This window comes from Ciona robusta, chromosome 7 (assembly GCF_009617815.1).
Source record: "Ciona robusta chromosome 7, ASM961781v2".
In the NCBI taxonomy this organism is placed as follows: domain Eukaryota; kingdom Metazoa; phylum Chordata; class Ascidiacea; order Phlebobranchia; family Cionidae; genus Ciona; species Ciona robusta.
The window spans coordinates 8836586-8855581 of NC_143241.1; the positions used below are offsets into that span (position 1 = coordinate 8836586).

At 38.9% G+C, this 18996-nt stretch overlaps 4 protein-coding genes across 5 annotated transcripts; 2 read left to right on the forward strand and 2 right to left on the reverse strand.

Annotated features, from left to right (window-relative positions):
- Window positions 1-94: 94 nt before the first annotated feature.
- On the forward strand, window positions 95-5267 carry LOC149734539 (uncharacterized). Its single transcript, XM_089880532.1, has 15 exons — window positions 95-268; window positions 319-403; window positions 661-847; window positions 1091-1268; window positions 1481-1578; window positions 1627-1728; window positions 1979-2163; window positions 2428-2519; window positions 2722-2852; window positions 3046-3252; window positions 3437-3526; window positions 3805-3865; window positions 4006-4148; window positions 4399-4584; window positions 4827-5267. The coding sequence occupies exons 1-15, from the start codon at window positions 202-204 to the stop codon at window positions 4977-4979; spliced, it is 1965 nt and encodes a 654-aa protein (XP_089736658.1). The 5' UTR covers window positions 95-201; the 3' UTR covers window positions 4980-5267.
- On the reverse strand, window positions 4745-7484 carry LOC149734540 (tRNA N6-adenosine threonylcarbamoyltransferase, mitochondrial-like). The gene is made up of 11 exons (XM_089880560.1): window positions 7284-7484; window positions 7091-7218; window positions 6850-6949; window positions 6703-6797; window positions 6420-6553; window positions 6000-6156; window positions 5763-5875; window positions 5584-5702; window positions 5390-5520; window positions 5125-5196; window positions 4745-5051 (listed from the first exon to the last, which is right to left on the reverse strand). The coding sequence occupies exons 1-11, from the start codon at window positions 7362-7364 to the stop codon at window positions 4976-4978; spliced, it is 1206 nt and encodes a 401-aa protein (XP_089736686.1). The 5' UTR covers window positions 7365-7484; the 3' UTR covers window positions 4745-4975.
- A 1003-nt stretch (window positions 7485-8487) lies between these two features.
- On the forward strand, window positions 8488-17241 carry LOC149734541 (uncharacterized). Its single transcript, XM_089880522.1, has 22 exons — window positions 8488-8662; window positions 8875-8932; window positions 9244-9394; window positions 9925-10079; window positions 10317-10444; window positions 10567-10739; window positions 11060-11220; window positions 11457-11653; window positions 11998-12184; window positions 12419-12517; window positions 12576-12716; window positions 12913-13396; window positions 13548-13612; window positions 13684-13754; window positions 13907-14087; window positions 14415-15370; window positions 15474-15571; window positions 15731-15785; window positions 15843-16128; window positions 16381-16556; window positions 16681-16811; window positions 16886-17241. Exons 1-22 carry the CDS (start codon window positions 8592-8594, stop codon window positions 17020-17022), a joined length of 4161 nt encoding a protein of 1386 aa, XP_089736648.1. The 5' UTR covers window positions 8488-8591; the 3' UTR covers window positions 17023-17241.
- Window positions 17145-18858, reverse strand: LOC149734542 (neurocalcin-delta-like). Of its 2 annotated transcripts, none has more exons than XM_089880577.1 (4): window positions 18553-18858; window positions 17761-17884; window positions 17558-17703; window positions 17145-17484 (listed from the first exon to the last, which is right to left on the reverse strand). In XM_089880577.1, the coding sequence occupies exons 1-4, from the start codon at window positions 18658-18660 to the stop codon at window positions 17287-17289; spliced, it is 576 nt and encodes a 191-aa protein (XP_089736703.1). In that variant the 5' UTR covers window positions 18661-18858; the 3' UTR covers window positions 17145-17286. The 2 variants fall into 2 exon arrangements, with proteins under 2 accessions (XP_089736703.1, XP_089736702.1); XM_089880576.1 differs by having other exon boundaries at window positions 17549-17703.
- Window positions 18859-18996: the final 138 nt, after the last annotated feature.

Sequence of the window (18996 nt, forward strand, 5' to 3'; positions counted from 1 at the left end):
GAGTTTTGAATGGTTAAAAGTATATAATGCGCGTTTCACGTCATATTACACGGCATAGTTGTTCCGTTTTTAAATTTTTTTATTATTTTTCATTATACTCGGTTTTATTTTAGGTTTTTGCTTAATTTATAAATCGTTGTTTTGAGTCCAAAGTTCACAAGTTAAATTATTTTGTTCAAAGTTTCCAAAGTTTGTACCAAAATGTTCCGGGTTTTGTGCCGAAAAGTTGCTGGAAACCAAGTTTTGCAAGCCAACAAGATACACCAGAGTAAGTGATTGTGTTCAGTTTATTATTTTGTAACTTTTTGCAACTTTCAGATGTTTCAATTATCCCAACGTCAAGTTTTATGGCCAGTGCTGCACAACGTAATATCAACAATGCGATGCCACCAAGCCAACTCAGGTTTCTAATTTGGTAACACTAGGTATTATTTTTAGTTTTCTGCAATGGACACAGAGGTTCTGGGTTCAAGGCTTAATGCCACCATTGTGGGCGTATGTGTCCTTGGGCAAGACAATTAACGTTAATTGTTCCAACCCAGTGGTCACTAACAGATTGTCTAAATTGTCAGCCATACATAACAATCACCCACAAAGTTTCATCTGTTTGTTCATGCAAGGTTTTACAGGGGGTCATTCAAATTTGCAAATTACTTCCAGGTCGTCATGGAAGAGCGATGACGGGTTCGATATAAACGAACTGGCAACACTGCTGGACCACGACAATCATGAAATGCGCGACGAGTTCCGCAAGTTTGTCAGTGACCCCATCATGACCCCTAAATACAACATTCCATTGGCCGAGGAAAGAGATGTAGCGTTGAAGAGATTGAAAAGGATTTGTGATGTAAGGATGCGATCACTACCATTGTTGTTTGGCTCCCTGCTTAAGTTTGCCTGGTTGTATTAACTGAGGAGACTTGGACCCCCAATCCCCCATGACTCTCTAATAAAACTATGGTACTTTCAACCCAAAACACCAAATTCTCACTATACATAACTGTTGTATTGAGTTCAAAGAACCAAAAACTTTTGATTTTGGTCCAAAATTGTTAACAGTCACAATAACAGAGTTACCTTCACCTCACAGGGTGGGTTCATCTCCGTCCTCGACTTTCAACACAACCCCCTACGCATATTCGCTGCCCACGAACTCGCGGCGATCATCGACCCTGCCATGTCAACCAAGATGACGGTTCAGTTCAATTTATTCGGGGGCACTGTGCTTAAGCTTGGGACGGAACGCCATCATGAGAAACTACTCAAAGGTAGACACGCAGCTATGTCGTTATAATGTGCCATGACCAGCCAAGAGGACACTGGCTTGATGTTTCAATCATTGTAACATTGTGTGTTTGTGTGTAAGGACTTCGTTGTCACACACGGATAAATAAGTTACATTTATTTAAATGTTTTAATAATAATTATTAATAATATGTGATATTTATGTTGAACATAATATATGATATCTATGTTGCAGGCATTGACACTTTGGACGACGTCGGTTGTTTTGGTTTAACGGAGCTTGGGTACGGGAACAACGCTGTGGAGATGGAAACCACTGCTGTCTATGATAAGGTGGGGAATACCCTCATATAGGAATATTTATAACAAAAATATTTCCAGGAAAGCAAAGAATTTATCATTAACACTCCAACGACGCTCGCTCAAAAATATTGGATCACCAACGGAGCCGTTCATGCAAAACATATCATCGTGTTCGCTCAGGTGTGACAGATTTTTTAATTTTAGCAAATTTTGTGCTAAACCGTCTGGTGTTGTTTTAAAAGTTAGAAACTAAAACTCCTAATGTCGCATGGAGATATTATTCCCCCATTTAAAACAGGGGTGACAGACAACCTGAATATTCCTAATGTTACTTATTACAAACTTAAATTAGGAAATATTTTATTTCCTAATTACATTAAACTTAAAACTGGGGGGACCCCTATCATAACATAGACATCATATTTCGCAGTTAAAAGTTGGGGACGAGGAACACGGTATCCATGGTTTCATGGTTCGTATCCGTGACGATAATATGCAAATTATGCCCCGAGTGAGGGTGGAGGACATGGGGCACAAGATGGGGCTAAACGGGGTCGATAACGCAAAGTTGTTCTTCGATAATGTGAGGGTGCCGAGGGAGAATTTGCTCAACAGGTGGGTGGGCGTGGCAGGGGGTGAGTGGGTGGGGCAGGGGGTTGTGGGGCTTGACGATGAGCATTTTGTTTGTTTTTGGGATATATCTAGGGCTTTGGTTTAGTGGATAAAGTGCTTGCTTATGTTCTGTTTCAACGCCTATGGTAGATTAATATAATATACGCACGAATGTGTCCTTGTGCAAGACACATAACAACAATTGTTCCGACCCAGTGGTCACCCCACTATGCAAGGATAAGTTACATTAATATGATTTCTACCCAGGTATTCCGACGTAGACGAGAGCGGAAACTTCACTACCTCGATCAAATCTAATCGCGCAAGGTTTCTCACGGTTGCCGACCAACTGTTATCGGGTAAATATGATTTCTATGGTAACTATGGTTTATATATACCATATCTATGTTTAGGGATGGTAAATGTTACGGTTGTTTGTATGACGTCTCAACATTTGAAAGAAAATCAGGGGTGACCTTTTTTAGCATCCCAGTATTTACGCAAAACACATAATTTACAACAATGTTTAACAAAATATCAAACACTCCCCTCAAACCTCAGGTCGCATATGCATCGCTTCCATGTGTATGGGGGGAACCAAGGCAAGCCTCACAACAGCTTTACGATACGCTGCTACAAGACTAACAGTCGGACCGCGGGGAAAGTCGGACATGGCCATCTTGTCCTACCAGGTGGGTGGTAATTTATTATTTCTTCGAGTTTAAAATGTGTTCACAGTTACAGGGAAAGATTCAAGATTTATTCACCACTGCAAAATTTAGGCTCCATAGTGTAGTCTGTGGTCTATATTGGAAAAGTTGAGCCCCATGCTACAGGGCCCGTACAAAGTCGGTTCTATTGATAATTATATTATTTCTACCCCAGCTCCAGCAGAAAGCGTTGCTCCCCCTAGTGGCTCGTACAATTGCCCTTAACCTTGGGTTGGATTACGTTAAAGATCGATGGGCGTTTCAACCACAAGATGGCAGTGAGCACGCAGAGGTCGTGACCTTGTGTTGTGTCATCAAACCTCTCGTGTCGTGGAATCTGGAGAAAGTGTCGTCCGTCACTAGGGAGCGCTGTGGAGGCCAGGTGATGTCATAATGGTGTGGTGTGTGATGTCATAATGCCAATTATTTGGAAATTATTATTTAAGTGTTTTGTTGCTGTCGTATCATAAGTTCCAAATAGTTTTTTGACATTTGATTATTTGTGTCCTTAAAGGACCCGCATCTGCCGTACAACGAGATTATTAATATTATTTCTATGTCCACAGGGGTATTTATCGTGTAATAGATTCGGGACATTTATTGGGTTGGCGCACGCTGCTATGACGGCTGAGGGCGATAATAGTGTTTTAATGCAGGTTTGTGTTAATCTATGTGTGTATAAATGGGGTGTCATGTTGCCAAACCTGGGGTGGTAGGGTGGGCAGGCCAACCCCCAATTTTCCACACTGTATTAATCAGTAAACATTACAACCAATAAGTTAGATTTGTTTCACAGAATTGTGTGTCTAACTACCCCTGCCTCCCCTGTGTTTATATATGTTTGGTGCCTATGACCAGATGTCATGTCTGATATGTTATAACTTTACATGATGACAAATTCATCATATACTAATTATGTTATTTCAATGTTCAGAAAGTAGCGAAAGAACGACTTGCAAAATTTAAACCAATCAAAATTGCAGTTGAAAACGAAGGTGAGTCGACAATATAAATAAAAAGTTTCAATTTGTAGATGTTTCAATGACATGCAAAATGCACTATAGCAGTAACTGACTAAAAAAAGCTGGTAAAACACGCTGCGGGTAAAAATTTTCTTAACCATGTTTTTCACCAGATTTATCATCTGTTGCGTTCCTCCATTATTTGATGGTGAGTCGTGAGAATTTAAAATTCTTTGAACTCGGTATGAAGCTGAGGGATGCCGGGAAAGATGGTTTGTTCGATGAATGGATGTTGAGGGGGAGCGATCTCGTGCAGGTGGGTTGGGTTGGGGGGGGTTATAGGGGTTTGTTTGATGAATGGATGTTTGGGGTGGCTTGATTGGTTGTGGTTCTATAAGCAGCCACCGTATTATTTGACACTCAAGTACTTTTTACCCGCAGCGTGTTTTAACGACTCGTTTGTTATTAGTTCCCTTCTCTACGTTGTTTTAATTAATTTATTAAATTAAAACTTATCGTGTTTGGTTTTACGCTTAAATCAACTAATCCTAACTATGACATCACAGAGCTCGGCTGTTGCGTTCGGAGAACGAGTTGTCAGCGAAAAATTTGCCGAGGTCATCGCTAAGACGGACGGGCCAGTGAAACGCTTACTCAGCATGACTCAGCACCTTTACTTGATCGACGCCGTGCAGAGGGACTTGGGGTATTTTGTGTCCGAAGAAATATTGACCAAGAAAGGGGCGCGTGAGGTGGGGATAGATATAATATTAACAGGATGTAAATATAGAAATAATATAATTGAGTTGTGAAAATAGAAATAGTATATCTAGGTAAGTTGAGAGTCATTCTATGATTTTTGAATTCTTGTTTCATTTAAAATATTTATTTTTCAGAAATATTATGCACAAGTTGGAAAAACCATTTATTTTTACACAGATTATCATAGTTTATAAAACATTACAAACACAATATAATTAATATATTCACACAGATAAACAACGTATGTGCGTCCCTATGTGAACAACTGTCCCCGTACTCACTACAGATTTGCGATGCCTTCAAAATAACCGATGAAATGTTGTCGGCCCCGATAGGTAGAGATTGGGTCGAATACAACGTAACCGACAACCAGGGGGAGGTTTAATAAAAATAATTTATTTTCGGAAGTTTAACTTTTCGATGAGTCGTTGTTGTTATTTTTTCCCCGAGTCGACACCTGTAGTGTCATTAATTACAAGAGTTATATTTGTGATGTCATAATAGAATATTGATGACATCGTAACGCTTACTTTGGTTCGTATCTTTCGTTGTAGGGGTGAGGGGAAATTCCCTTACCCCGCTTCAAATATTCCATTCCCGTCCTGAGGAAAAGTTGGTGCGAGTAATTTAACTGCGTTTTTCAATTAAACTATATTTTAAGAATGCAAAACAAGCATATTATGTTCAAAAAGAAAAGTGAAAGGTTTTAACTTTTTTTCTGGGTTTCTGTTTAAAACTAAGTGTAGAAAACTGAGTGTAATTGAAACTTACAGTGTTGCCAAATGTGAAACTTACCAAGCGATCATGACCCCATTATCGACACACAATGGTAATGGTGGACAAACTATTGTTATGTTTGTGATGTCACAAAGACGAGACAATGCATTTCGAAGATACGAGTTGCAAACCACCCCCCCTGCTACTACCTGTAATAATGGGGGTTGTGATGTCATCATTTGTGATGTCATATACTGTGATGTCATAGTTACCAATGTCGGGGATTCCTGATTCAATTTATCACGACTCATCAAAATCGCTCGATGAACTCGGCTTAAAATATGCTGAGTCATGGTGTGTTGGAACGAGGCGGCGATGTCGGCATATTTCACTGGAATTTTATGCAATTGTTATGTCATAATAAAAGATAATTACAATTATGATGTCACACCCCCTGGTTCTGGTTGGTCGATCACGCATAACGTCTGCGTCTGTAACCCGCTGAACGAGAAGTCTAACACTCGAGGGCTTTGACGGAGAGGAGTCGTGAGTTTGACCTTTGACCTGGAGGTAAGGTCAATTAATTAACGAGATTGGTTATTGCGGCGTGTGATCCTGTTCATGTTTAAAATAAAGATATTTAAATGTACAAAGGTGGAATTTTTCATACGCCACAAACTTAACCCACCGATCCCCCTCACAAGCGAGCCTCTCAACGTCACCCCCATTCCAAAGTTGCTCATGCGTGTCGGGGCGATCAAGCTTGACTTGTAACGCTCGAGCAACTTTATCAAACACTGCCCCCGGTGGTTCGTCAATGGCTTCCCCGAGAATCTGATGATTACCTGGAAGTTTGGATGAACTTTGTGGATGAAAGTAAGTTATTTATCTTAAAGTTGTGACAACTGATTTACTGTACGGACAATTTGGACAACCCATTAGTGACCACTGGGTTGGAGCATTTTAAGTGTCTTGCACAAGGATACATACGCCCACAATGGTAGCATCAAGTCTTGAACCCATTATTTCTTAACAACACGTTACTACTTTAAAATTTTAAATGCGCCGAAACAAATCGGCTTCATGTCGATATTAAATCCCATCATACCTAGGTCATGTGTTATGGTTATTATACAATGCCCTCCAGTGGCGAGAAGTCCGAGGAACGGAAAGTTAACTTCGTTGTTCATTCGTGCAGTGAGCAAGTGCGCCTCCATGTGGTGAACTGGGATGAAACGGAGGCTGGAACGAGATATTGGTTATTATGACATCTATGTTAAACTGACCAGATCATTTCAAATATGTTGTTTACGTAAAGAAGATTGTGTCCGACTATCGTTGTATTAATCATATACACACCAGGCACCTCTAACAGACATAACAACATCCACCTGTGTCGTTCAACGATCATCTTCGTAAACTCCAATCCTCGCTTCAAACAAAATGGATTCCCAGGTCGAGTTGCCGTGGCGACCGCATCCAAGTCCTTTGTGTATCAACAATCACCCTTGTGATGTCATTATGTAAACAATGGTTACCTGATAACGGATCCCCGCTTGTTGTAATACAGCTTCTACCACACGAGGGAGATTGTCGCGATGGAGCAACTCAGCGATTCTCGGATCGACCCCTCCAGCTCTGTGATGTCATAAACCAACATTAATTAAATTACAAAACTTATTCATCACACAATAATGACTTAATTATGACGTCATATGAATTACTATGTATGTAACTTTGTGGATGATTGTATTTTTCATTAACATTATGACATCATACTTGACATGTGCTTTAGTTTGCGTAGCGATCGCTTCCCCGTGTATTGTTGCGTCACAATCAACAATGGCGGCTCCTGTGTCGTCGAATGTTGACTCGATGCCGAGGACGAAACGACTTCGCGATGCTGCCTACGGTTAAGTGGGATTACAACGGGTGGTTTCATTTTAAGGAATAATCAAAACAATCGACTTACAACAACACAACTTCGAAGCGTCCGTCGTAACAGCATAGTGACGTCATAAAGGGGGTTGTTCTGCTTTGTTTTGATAGACATGTGCTCGCTATAAACATCTTATAATATTCTGAAAATTGGGAAGCGAGAACCAAGGTGTTGGGAAATCTAAATTCCGAATAATTTGGTTCTGGAATCTTTTACCGCGTTTTACTATTTTCCCAAATTTTGACGTAATATTCTGAATTTTAGAACAAAGGAGAATATGTGTCCAACTATTGCATCACGTATTATCCACTATGACGTCACACAGAACAACAATGAAGCATCTGTAAGTTGAACTTGTTGAGTTCATTGTGACGTCACGATCTAGAAACCTTGTTGGTGTGTTATGTCACAATGCAATGTTTGATTAGTCATTGTCGTGCAAATAATAGTTCACTATGACGCCATAATAGGCGACCAATCAGCTGTTATTAACGCTTGAGCGAACACAGTGTCAATAGTAATTTACTTGTTCTTTGTTATTATTGTTGTTGTAGCTATTATGCAAGTAACATATAGTACAACTTATTTATCTCTTTGAATACGATAACGAAGATTAAATTAATTAAAACAACAAAGAGAAGGAAGTTAGCTGCGAAACGACAGTCGTTAAAACACGCTATGGACAAAAGTTTGATTTGTGAAATCGAAAGCGTGGCTGTTGCGCCTATATATAGGGTTTCTGTTGTTGTAAAAAGGGGGTAGGAGACATTATATATAAATATATTTATAAGGCATAAGGTATGGGGTAACCTATGTAACACCGGACGTTTGGGCGTTGGCTTAATATGGTAATACGGCTGGTGATGTCATTAGTGACGTCATGAGGTTTCGAGGTTTGAGTAAGTTAACGTTTAAAGTTATTTCAATGAAATATATAAGAAGTTGTTTAAAGGAAATTAAAGGTTTTAGATATATTGTATTTAAAATTTAAGTTAAAATATTTTGATTGTTCTAGAGTTGCAAGTTTGATTGTTATATTGTGATGTCATAATGTATATTATGATGTTTAATAGCAATAGTGTTTATTGTTATTTAGATAATCGCATATTATTGCATCATAATCATGTTTATCGTCGTATTATGATGTAATAAACAACATACTTCCTCTCTCTCTGTGATGTCACAAAACAATAACAATGACTACATTGTTGTTGTGTTTGTGACATCATAATCATATTTCATTCACAGGCATTTCTATAATATTATAAGTTTTCTGTATTGTTATATATGTTTTCTATGTTAACCCTATAATAAGCACTTTGCCTCCACCGTGTGGATGAAATGAGTCTCCATGTTTTCCTCGTTAATCGAGGTCACATGACCAATCTTGATGTTGATTGGGCAATGAAAAGGTATTGTGATGTCATAATTGACCTTATCTATTTGTTTCTACAAATGTTTTTTATTTGACATTTTACTCAAGTAGTTTTTACCAATAACGTTTCACCAACTGTCGTTTTGCTGCTAATTTCCTTCTCTTCGTTGTTTTAATTAATTTGATCTTTACTAGCGTGTTTGATGAAATTTACTGTGTTTGTTTTTTATTCACCGGTTGCTCCAACAGAGTCTCGGACTTGAAGCGAGCCGTCTCGACCAAGTTCGATGTGAAGCCCGAGAAACAGGTTCGTTGTTTCTATGTTCGTTCAAAAGTGTACAGCGTTGTGTACAATGGTTAACGAGTTCCAGTCTCGACGCTGCTACCATTGTGGGCGTATGTGTCCTTGGGCAAGACACTTAACAGTAATTGCTCCAACCCAGTGGTTACTAATGGGTCGTATGAATTGCCAGCCTTATATAAAAACAATCACCCACAAAGTTACATACGTGGTAACGAGGTGTATGAAACAGAACACTCGTGTTAAATAAATTACATTTATTCATCAGTATTATTGCATTTTATTATGACATCACATTAATCATTATGACATCACAGGTGATGCTAACAAGCGGGGGTCAGGTGCTAGACGACGAGCAGAAGGTATGTTCGTACCCCGTTGGTACGGAATCCAACCCCATATATTTATTCAATAAATCTATGATGGAACAATCGGCATTATTGAGCAACAAAACTATTGTTAAATCAGGTGAACGAACCATTGTTATATTATTATGATGTGGGTTGTTTGTCTGCTAGGTGTAGCGACCACGCATTTTTTTTTTTATTAAATATAAATATATTTCTAATCGTTTTGTCATTTTACATTTTTCCTAAATTTCTCTTCTTCAATCAAGAAGGTAACTAATACTAATAGTTTGTTCCACCATTCCCCTAATGTTACATGGAGTTTCCTGACTCATCTGGTGTAAAAACCCTCGTTAAAATACAACATTAAAATAAAATTCAAATTTTTACTAAAAAAACAAAATGTATTTAATTAATATTATGTTGTGGCGGCCCGCCACGTGTGTGTGCGCCGACACGTACACTAGTGCCTTTTTTCTCACGTTTATCTTCCGTATAAATACCGCGTCTTGTGTTCATTCGCCCTCTTAGTTTACCGCTCGCAATACAACATACTGCAACCGCTACAATGTTATATTATGCGTGATTGTAAAAGTAACAAATAATATGATTTCTATGACACCCAACACCTTACCATGCTTCTCCCCCCAGGTTTTGACAAAGAGATCCACAATTCTCTTCACCTTCCCGTATGTTACGGCACGTTACACTCGCGTACACAACTTGCGATGCAAATACACGAGGAAACACGCCACCAAGTGGCCACTATGGAAACTTTGGTAGCGGACGAGCATCTTATGTTTCAGGTAACGGGGGATTACCCATGTTTGTTGACTGTACTAACTCGGACGTAAATTATTTCACGACAATATTTTGTTCATGAATGCGTGTAGTTGTTTAAAATCACAATGAAATATATTTTAACAAATGATATTTACTTAAAAAACAGGTTGGGTCAATTGTGTAATTAGTTGACTTGCATGATCCAAATTATGGCGAACATGACTTCATAATCATACACTTTATACATTATGACATCACAGGGATGGCAAGCAGCCGTATCAAACCTCCACGTCTCATTGGTCGATTTCAAACAAAGGTTATCGTCCATGCGTGACCAGTGTTCGCTCATGCTTAGCAGATCAACCAATCACATTCAAGTATTGAACGGGTAATAATGTGTGAAAAAGTAATAACATTTTTATTTAGTGTTTTATATATTTAAAATTTATTATTGGATTATTTTTGTAATAAATTAACCTTTTTTATTTTATTTTTTATGAAATTTTTCAGTTTTGAGGAAGTTTTAGAAATGCTGAGTCGCATTCCTGTTGTTGAGTCGTTGTTGAAAAGTGATGAGTCATCGGGAGTGACTTTGCTTGAATGGATCGAGGGGAAATCCCCAGGTGTAAAAATCGCCGACCTCATCGAAGATTGCCGACAACGAGTCTCGCAGTTAACGACAGGTTAGCGACATCAAGTGTCTCAACATAGATATCTTATTCCTATATATAATTGGGCGACATCATGTTTTATCAACTTTACCTGAGATTTAATTAGGATTTTGAAAACTATTGTAATTATGGAGTTGGACCACTAGGTAGCTTGTAGATATATTATATTTAACTATTGGGTGGAATTATAACGGGATATGAATGTTTGTCAACATCTTGGCTACTTGGTGCTTTATGTTGCTACCAGGTGAATATAATTTTATGTAAGCGTGAGTATACACCCCGCCAACCACAGACGAACTATATAAGTATGTTTGATAAATATCATCCAGACAAACTATCGGCCCTCCTCCTCGAGTGCGACAAAGTAACGACCCAAGCCACCAATCCTAGGATGCGGGAAATATCAGGTATTGTCGACCGATTGGCTGCGTTGGATCATGTGATCAACGCTGCTAGGCAACAAGTGGCGGAACAACGAGGAATCGCTCAGGTTTGGATTTATTTTTAAATTTAAAAGAGAAGTTTATTTTATTTATGATGTTAAACTAAGGCCAATGTTTTATCTGTGATTTGTGTCACAACAGTTAAGCCACTAAATCAGAGGTTACCGGGTTCGTGGCTCAATGTTGCTACCATTGTGGGCTTATGATAAAACCTGATGGAATAAAACAAACACGTTTGTGCACTCGGTTGTTATGACTTTTGTTACTTTATGACATCACACAGGGGTTTGTGAAGAACCAAGACACAGCTCGCGACTTACAAGAGGGTTCAATGAACCGCGACACTTTACGTACGTTATGTGAAAGTCATGTGACCCAACTTCAAATCATGCGCGACAATGAGTCAGCAACGAGAGAAGCTCTTATTAAGTGTGATTCGGCAAAAAGTGAACTTGCACAAAACCTTCACACTAGATTAAGGTTGGTGGCCATCTATGTATGTGTGTATGGGTGTATGGGGGTGTATTTATATCTGTATGATGATTATATGGTGGGGGTTATATACGCTAACTCAGTGATTTGAATCCTAACCCAAGGATACTGAATTCAGAACCCGACGCTGCTACCATTGTGGGCGTATGTACCTTTGGCACTTATGTAGTTTACTCCAACCCAGTGGTCACTAATGGGTTGTAGCACCCTGGTGTTAGGTAATGTAGCAACTTAAACATAAATCTCAGACCCCATAGAATATAGTGTGTACAAGTAGTATGACCATACATAGACTAACACTAACTAAATATTATGAAACTCCCCCCCCACAGATGGTTACATTTTGTTCAACGGAGCATCCTAAACGCTGACGTTAAGATTTCTATGTTCCGCGAACAACTGACTCAGTTATGCCACCAAGTGGAGTTTTTAACCGAAGTTAAAAAATCTCCGGAGATTTATTTCTCTTCGGTCGCCGAATGCAAACGAAGGAGGTATTTCTCGCAAGCATTCACGCAGGTAAACATCTATAATGGTAAACATTAAATAATTTTAAAATATATTTTCCAAACCCTTTTTAATGTTTATTTATTATAATTATATTTAGTTTCTATATTTAATTAGATATTATAAAGAACTCAGAAAAGTTCAAAAAGTTTTTAATAGATAATTTATATATTTAGTATATCAAAAAAAATCATATATCATATATATATGTATGTATTTTTTATGTTCCTTATTATGACATCACAGTGGACCGACGGAGTACTAGCGGCATCGAAGGTTGCAAGAGATCGAGAAATTGTTCGAAGAAAAAACTTTAAATCAGAATTCAAGAATCATTTCTTACAGGTTGGTAAAAACAACCTACGTTCGTTCGATCAACAACTAATTACTTCAACATCCTTAGAAATTATTCCCCGGGTTCACCGACCGACCCCCGTTGATATCGAAACGACCCATTCGACCTTTTGACCTCAACCTTCCACAATTAACCGATAACGAGGTCGATCAACTCGGAAAGTTGTTTCCGGAGTTTAAGCCGCCACAGGTGAAATAGATATCATATATTAACATAGATATCATATTAATAATATAAACAGTGGCCCAGCTGCTAAAATTTGTAAAATAATATTTAAATTTTTTTAAAACAAACGTTTTATATTCTAATATATTTTCTGACTGCGTCTTCGGACATAGACACCATATTAATAACATAGAAATCCTATAAACCTGATCCTCCACAGGTCCAACCATCGATCGCGTGTTTCCCCGACGCTACCCAACTATCGTGGCAACTCGTGGTTTCAACTTCAACTAAAACAACCTTGGATTTCCAACAAAGCTCTATAATGCCATCTATGACATCACAATCTATGATGTCATCCATCGACTCCATCCCACCGCAAGGGGAAGCTATACAACCCGTTGACCAATCAGATCAAAGGATTTTTCGAAGTTTGAAACCCGACACTGATTACACAACAGGGGGGTTTGTGACATCATCAATACAAAATATCATCGACGACAAAATAACGAAAAGTGAATTTTTGAAAAATTTCGAAACTCCACGTTTACTATCGCCTCCTAGTGGGGAAATGGGCAGCCCCGATTCTGGGGAATTCTTTAGCATTCTTCCGTTGGAACCCCACGCCCCACCCACCCCTATGACCCCTATAACGGAGGGGGTGCAACAATCAACACCCAGTAAGAACATGGAGCAATCTAAAAGTAAGTTTGGGATTTGTTGTACATTATGCGTTTCTGTATTTTATTGATGATTATTCGCACATGGTATCGCAACCAGCACATGCAGGCCATGTTAGGTGTGGTGAGGTTTCAATGTATGATGTTTCTGCTTTATAAGATATTTATGTTTCAGTGTTGACGAGCGAGGACACCGACGAAATGTTTCATTCATTCACCAGCGATGTAGAGAAAGAAAAAGTAAAATTTTTAATTTAATTTTTGTCGTTGCGTTATTTTATTTTTTTTTCATTAAAAATTTGTTGTTTTAGGTTTTGAAGAAAATCAAAGAATTGGAAGAAAATAATTTGTTGCAAAATGAAGAATCGAATAAATTAATTCGGTTAGTTGTGATTTGTGATTTCTCTTAACAGTTTATTTCATTGATCTGTTAAAATGAGCTGCATTTTATAAATGCTAAGATTTTGCGATAAATTTAAATTTTTGCCTTCTGAATATATTGTATTATGACATCATAATAAACTCGTTGAACAGGAAACTCCAAGAAGAAGTAGATAGTCTCCAACGCAGTCGAGACGCCGTTGTTGCAGATTTTGATCGTCGTTGGTCAGAGTCGCGGGGTGAATTGGAGAACGTGATTGGTCAGTTGGAGAGGGAGCAGGAGGAGAGGAGGAGTGGGTGGGAGGAGGAGGAGAAGTTGAGGAGGGAGATCAAAGTGAGATGACTGATGTTTATGGATGATTGGTATAAGGTTTAGTTAATTTAAAAAAAGGAGATGTTTTTTGTGGTTGTTGAGGCTGGATGTTTGTTTATAAAGATGTGTGTAACAGAACTTCTATATTTAAATATGAAAACATCTTTAGTTGGCCTTATTTTGTTTGCTTTATAATTAGTAACACTCGGTGTATTCTGTTATGATGCAACAAGAATCATCCAACAATATGAGTGCTGGATCCGGACCGGATTCAATAAATTATAATTAAAACATAAATAAATATACATATAAGATGTTTATGTTCATTATGTTATTTCTATGTTCCAGGAACTTGAAGCAAAATGTTTGAAACTCGAGGAGAATAACAATAGTCTCAAAACAGAAGTGGCAGCAAAAGTCGGTTTGATGTCCGAGATCGAATCGGACGCAAAAAGTCGGATCAACGAGATGAAAATCGAGGTCGCTCATGCGGAAGAGAAGTCGGAACGAGAGGTGTGGGCGGTGAAGCGCGACTGTGGGTCTGAGGTCGAGGCTTTAAAGATGAAAAATTACCAATTGGAGAAAGAATTGAGTCAGCAAGTTTGTGAGTTGGTGGGAAGCGGGGACCGGGTTCAAGAACTGGAGGAGCAACTGTCGGTGGCTGAGAGGGAGGTGGTGAGGTTAAAGGGGGTCGTGTTGAAAGTCAAGGGTCAAATCGAGGGTCACGAGCAGGTCGTCGCCGAGGGACGAGTTGCTGTTAGCAACATGGAGGACGAGTTACGGTTGGGTCGTGATAAAGTCGCTCAAGCGGAACGTACGGTCGCGAAGTTGGAATCGACCAATGAGGAGCTGACGATGTTGTTAGGGGGGTACGAGGGTGAGTTGGATAGGTGTCGGGGGCTCGAGGGGGAAGTTAGGGAGTGCAATGTGGTGGTGGAAGAGCTGAACGGAAGGTTGGAGGTGACTCAGCAAAAGTTGGATGATGTTTCCGGGAAACTATTGCTGAGTCAGCAGGAATTTTCGGAAAGTGAGAACAAATATCGCCTCCTAGTGGAGGAGTTTAGTAAAGAGCGGGAAACCCTGATCGAGAAATATTTAACACTTGAGGGAGACATGGAGAAATTAAAATCGAAACACGAGGAAGATTTTGAAAATTTTCGCGAAAATTTAAAAACTGAAAACGAACGCGAAGTTGAAATCATGAAGCAACAAGTTGTTGATGTTGAATCTAAATATCAACAAGAAATTCAACAAAATAACGATAAGTGGTCGAGCAACGTCGATGAAATCAATAAAAAGTATCGGTGAGCATAGAAATAATATATTTTTATTAGGTTTGACTTAGTTTTTGTTTCTTTATGGTTTTTTTATAATACATCTGTGTTTATATAAGATATCTATGATTAGATCCGAGTTAGACGAGATGGAGGCCGATCGATTGTTATCGGTAGTCTCAGCGCAGCAACTGACCGATGATGCGGAACAAAAATTTCAACGAATAACAAGTCAGTTGGGGCGTGGTTATATAAGTTATATATGTATATATATAACTTTTAAATATTAATTAATTTGTGACAATTATCATCAAAAACATACAAGTTTCGCATCAGAAACAAAATTTTAAATAATTATCAATTAACTATGACATCATAATCATATTCCAGACGAGCACGAGTCGTTGTTGGTTGTCGTGGAAACGTTACGCTCGGAAAATGAAAAGTAAGTTATTTGATTTCTATGTTGAATAATCCATAAATATAACATTACATTGTTCAGATTAAAAGCGTCCCAAAATCTTAATGTTCCGTCTATGACATCATCGTTGATGACATCACAACTGATGACATCATCAAATGGGGAAAAAGAATCTAAACGAACAAAGATGGACGACAGCATTATGACATCATCAAAGTATGATTGTGATGTCACAGGCTCAATGGTCGTGTCACTACAGGAACACCAGATGACGCTAGAGAGCGCATATAAATCGTTCGAATCTCAACGTAACGCGCTCGAAACATCGTATAAGAAGAAGGAGGAAGACGCCACTAGGAGGCGACAGGTGGGTTGGGGTGAATTAAATGTGAAGTTTGGTTGTTTGTTGTTAAGTGTGGAACTTATTGAGTTGGTATGTAACTTGCTTATTGTTAGTATTTACTGGGTTGGTTGGAGCAATTACTGTTACGTGTCTTGCCCAACGACACATACGCTCACAATGGTGGCAGCGACGAGCCTTGAACCCATGACCTCTGAATAAACAATATTTATTATGACATCATGGTGTTATATAAGATATCTCTATGTTGGTCACTAGATGGTTTTCAACTCTGCGATTCAGCGAGTCACTTCGGCAAAAGACGACGAAATTCAACGACTTAGGAAAATTATTGATGAGTCAGCAACAGCTATTGTTAGTCAGCATGACTCAGGGGAAAATGAAACTGCCGCGTCATCTTCGACAAAATTAAAGGAAAAAATTTCGATTTCAAAGTAAAATTATATTTCTATTATGTCGTACTATTCTGTATGGGTAAGGGGTCGGATCCTATTTTACACAAATAATATTTCTATAATAAATTGAAACAAATGGTTTATTAATTTGAGACATTTTTAGTTTTGAACCTGGTGACCTGGTGTTGGTGACGTACGACACTCACTACCGCCACCACGTGGTGGTAACACTTACACACACACTACATTTCCTACATAACGATTCGATGAACGAACTCGGGTTGAAACATAACGGTGAGTATGGGTATCATAGATATCATATATAACCAACATAAACATCATATATAACCAACATAAACACCTCACAGAGCCATCCAACAAGACTTGGTTGTTATCGCGATTCATCGACCGCGAATATTGCCAGGCTCGTAAACCCAACAATCGTTTCAAAGTTCCCGTCGGAACAAAGTTTTACCGAGTTCGACTTTCTAATGTTAAGAAATAATTTGTTTGTGACCTCATAATACTTCACTGTACTTCTTACTGTGATGTCATAAAGTAACTGCCAGTGTCTCTTTGTTTGTGATGTCATAATACTCCTTTGTCTCTTGTGATGAAACAATTAAGTTCAATACGTCACAATTTGTTCGTATTATGACATCATTTGTTATTTGTTACGTAACAATCGTTGCATGGTCAATAAAAGTAAAAACGTCAGCGGCAATATATACAGTAGTCATGACGTCAATGTGACGTGACACCCATGACGTCAACGTGACGTCACACCGGCATTCTTCATCTTAGCCTCGACAATCAGCATGAACACACGGTTGCTATGAATCCCCTTCCTAAACTCTCCCCATGAAACTTTTCCATCTTCATCCGTGTCCATTGTTTTAAACGCTTCGCGACCGCTCATTATGACGTCATCATCGGTTGTGTCGGTGCAACACACGGTGAATATCGCCTGTGACGTAACACATAGTCAGTACGTCATAATCACGCATCGCGAAACATCGATAATGACTAACGTTAGATACCGCTATTATTTCGTTCATTTCATCCTTTGTGACGAAACCATTGCCATCGACGTCATAAAGCTTAAACGCCCAATAAAGTTTGTCGTCGAGCGGCCCCTTCATTGTCAGCGACAACCCGATCACGAACTCGCGGAAATTAAGGACACCTGCGTCGTAATATATATTGTGACGTATGCTATACGTGGTTATGACGTCACACTTACCGTCTTTGTTGGCGTCGAATGTTCTGAACACGTGATCAGCGAACCCACTAGCGTCACCATGCGGAAACAATCCTTTGTAGATTTTGATAAAGTCGTTTTTGGAAAGAAATCCAGAAACGCTGTCCTGTTAATAATATATGAGTTGTTTACCTTTACTTGGTCGTTATAACATGAGTGTTCCGTTTCATACGTCTTCGTAGGTGTTTAAAAGTTACAACGTATGTAACTTATTTATCCTCGCATGACGAGGCAACGACAGTCGTTATGACACGGGTGTTCTGTTTCACACCTCGTGCCCGCTTATGAGTTACCATGTATGTAACTTGATGGGTGATTGTTTTTCTGTATGGCTGACAATTTAGACAGCTCATTGGCGTTAAGTGTTTTGCACACATGAATGGCAGTGCAGCGTCGAGCTTTGAACCCACAACACTTGGTAACATTCATGCGTGTTGAGCATTGCGTGACGAACTACAGTCGTTAAAACACGATGCAGGTAAAAACGACTTGAGAAAAAGCGCTAAATAAAGATGTGGCTGCTAAACCCAACATACGCTACACCCACTGTCAATCATTATGACATCACAAACTTGAACACGCGAGTAAAAATAAGTTACATTCATTGCATAATATATGAAAGCGAAGATCAAATTAATTAAAACAACGAAGAGAAGGAAATTAGCAACAAAACTACAGTCGTTAAAACGTTGTTGGTAAAAACTACTTGAGTAAAATCGTGGCTGCGAAACCGAACATATGCTGAACCGATAACGGCCAGTGTACATACATTACCTTAGAAAACTCATTATACCAAATCTTGAGTTCGTCTGCACTAAAGTCGGACATCCGCATGAGGTCATCCAACATGCGGGGTTTCAAACTAGGGTGTTGTTGACCCATAATCGCTACTATGATGTCACAAATACTTAACTAATCTTCAATGCACACTGTGCGCAACAATCGGCTTTATGGTGTAAACAACAATTCGCGCGCCCACCGCGCTCTGCTGACTTTTGCTTCTTCGTAACAAAGACGATTGTGACGTAACACATGCAATGACTCCGCTTATAGAAACACGCGCGATGAATAATTTAACGCAGGAAATTCTAAATTTATTTTGCGCGGTTTCTATTGCTAAAATATAATAACGCTCTGTGACGTCACATAGGTCTAGAATATCTGCCCATTGTCTTGGTTTCCTGCCTGTTTATGACGTCATAATACGCATAGTTAATG

What these genes read in the sequence shown, in the direction of transcription:
- LOC149734542 (XM_089880576.1), bottom strand. Translation starts at nt 18,660, where the DNA reads ATGGGTCAACAACACCCTAGTTTGAAACCCCGCATGTTGGATGACCTC. An exon ending in ATTCGACGCCAACAAAGACG is followed by an intron (nt 17,704 to 17,760) that starts GTAAGTGTGACG and finishes ATTACGACGCAG; the next exon opens with GTGTCCTTAATTTCCGCGAG. An exon ending in AAATAATAGCGGTATCTAAC is followed by an intron (nt 17,485 to 17,548) that starts GTTAGTCATTAT and finishes GTTACGTCACAG; the next exon opens with GCGATATTCACCGTGTGTTG.
- LOC149734539 (XM_089880532.1), top strand. Translation starts at nt 202, where the DNA reads ATGTTCCGGGTTTTGTGCCGAAAAGTTGCTGGAAACCAAGTTTTGCAA. An exon ending in AGGGAGAATTTGCTCAACAG is followed by an intron (nt 2,164 to 2,427) that starts GTGGGTGGGCGT and finishes ATTTCTACCCAG; the next exon opens with GTATTCCGACGTAGACGAGA. An exon ending in TGCCGACCAACTGTTATCGG is followed by an intron (nt 2,520 to 2,721) that starts GTAAATATGATT and finishes CTCAAACCTCAG; the next exon opens with GTCGCATATGCATCGCTTCC.
- LOC149734541 (XM_089880522.1), top strand. Translation starts at nt 8,592, where the DNA reads ATGAGTCTCCATGTTTTCCTCGTTAATCGAGGTCACATGACCAATCTT. An exon ending in TCAAGAATCATTTCTTACAG is followed by an intron (nt 12,518 to 12,575) that starts GTTGGTAAAAAC and finishes CAACATCCTTAG; the next exon opens with AAATTATTCCCCGGGTTCAC. An exon ending in AAAATTTCAACGAATAACAA is followed by an intron (nt 15,572 to 15,730) that starts GTCAGTTGGGGC and finishes ATCATATTCCAG; the next exon opens with ACGAGCACGAGTCGTTGTTG.
- LOC149734540 (XM_089880560.1), bottom strand. Translation starts at nt 7,364, where the DNA reads ATGTCTATCAAAACAAAGCAGAACAACCCCCTTTATGACGTCACTATG. An exon ending in CAAACTAAAGCACATGTCAA is followed by an intron (nt 6,950 to 7,090) that starts GTATGATGTCAT and finishes ATGACATCACAG; the next exon opens with AGCTGGAGGGGTCGATCCGA. An exon ending in CTCGCTTGTGAGGGGGATCG is followed by an intron (nt 5,876 to 5,999) that starts GTGGGTTAAGTT and finishes CCTTACCTCCAG; the next exon opens with GTCAAAGGTCAAACTCACGA.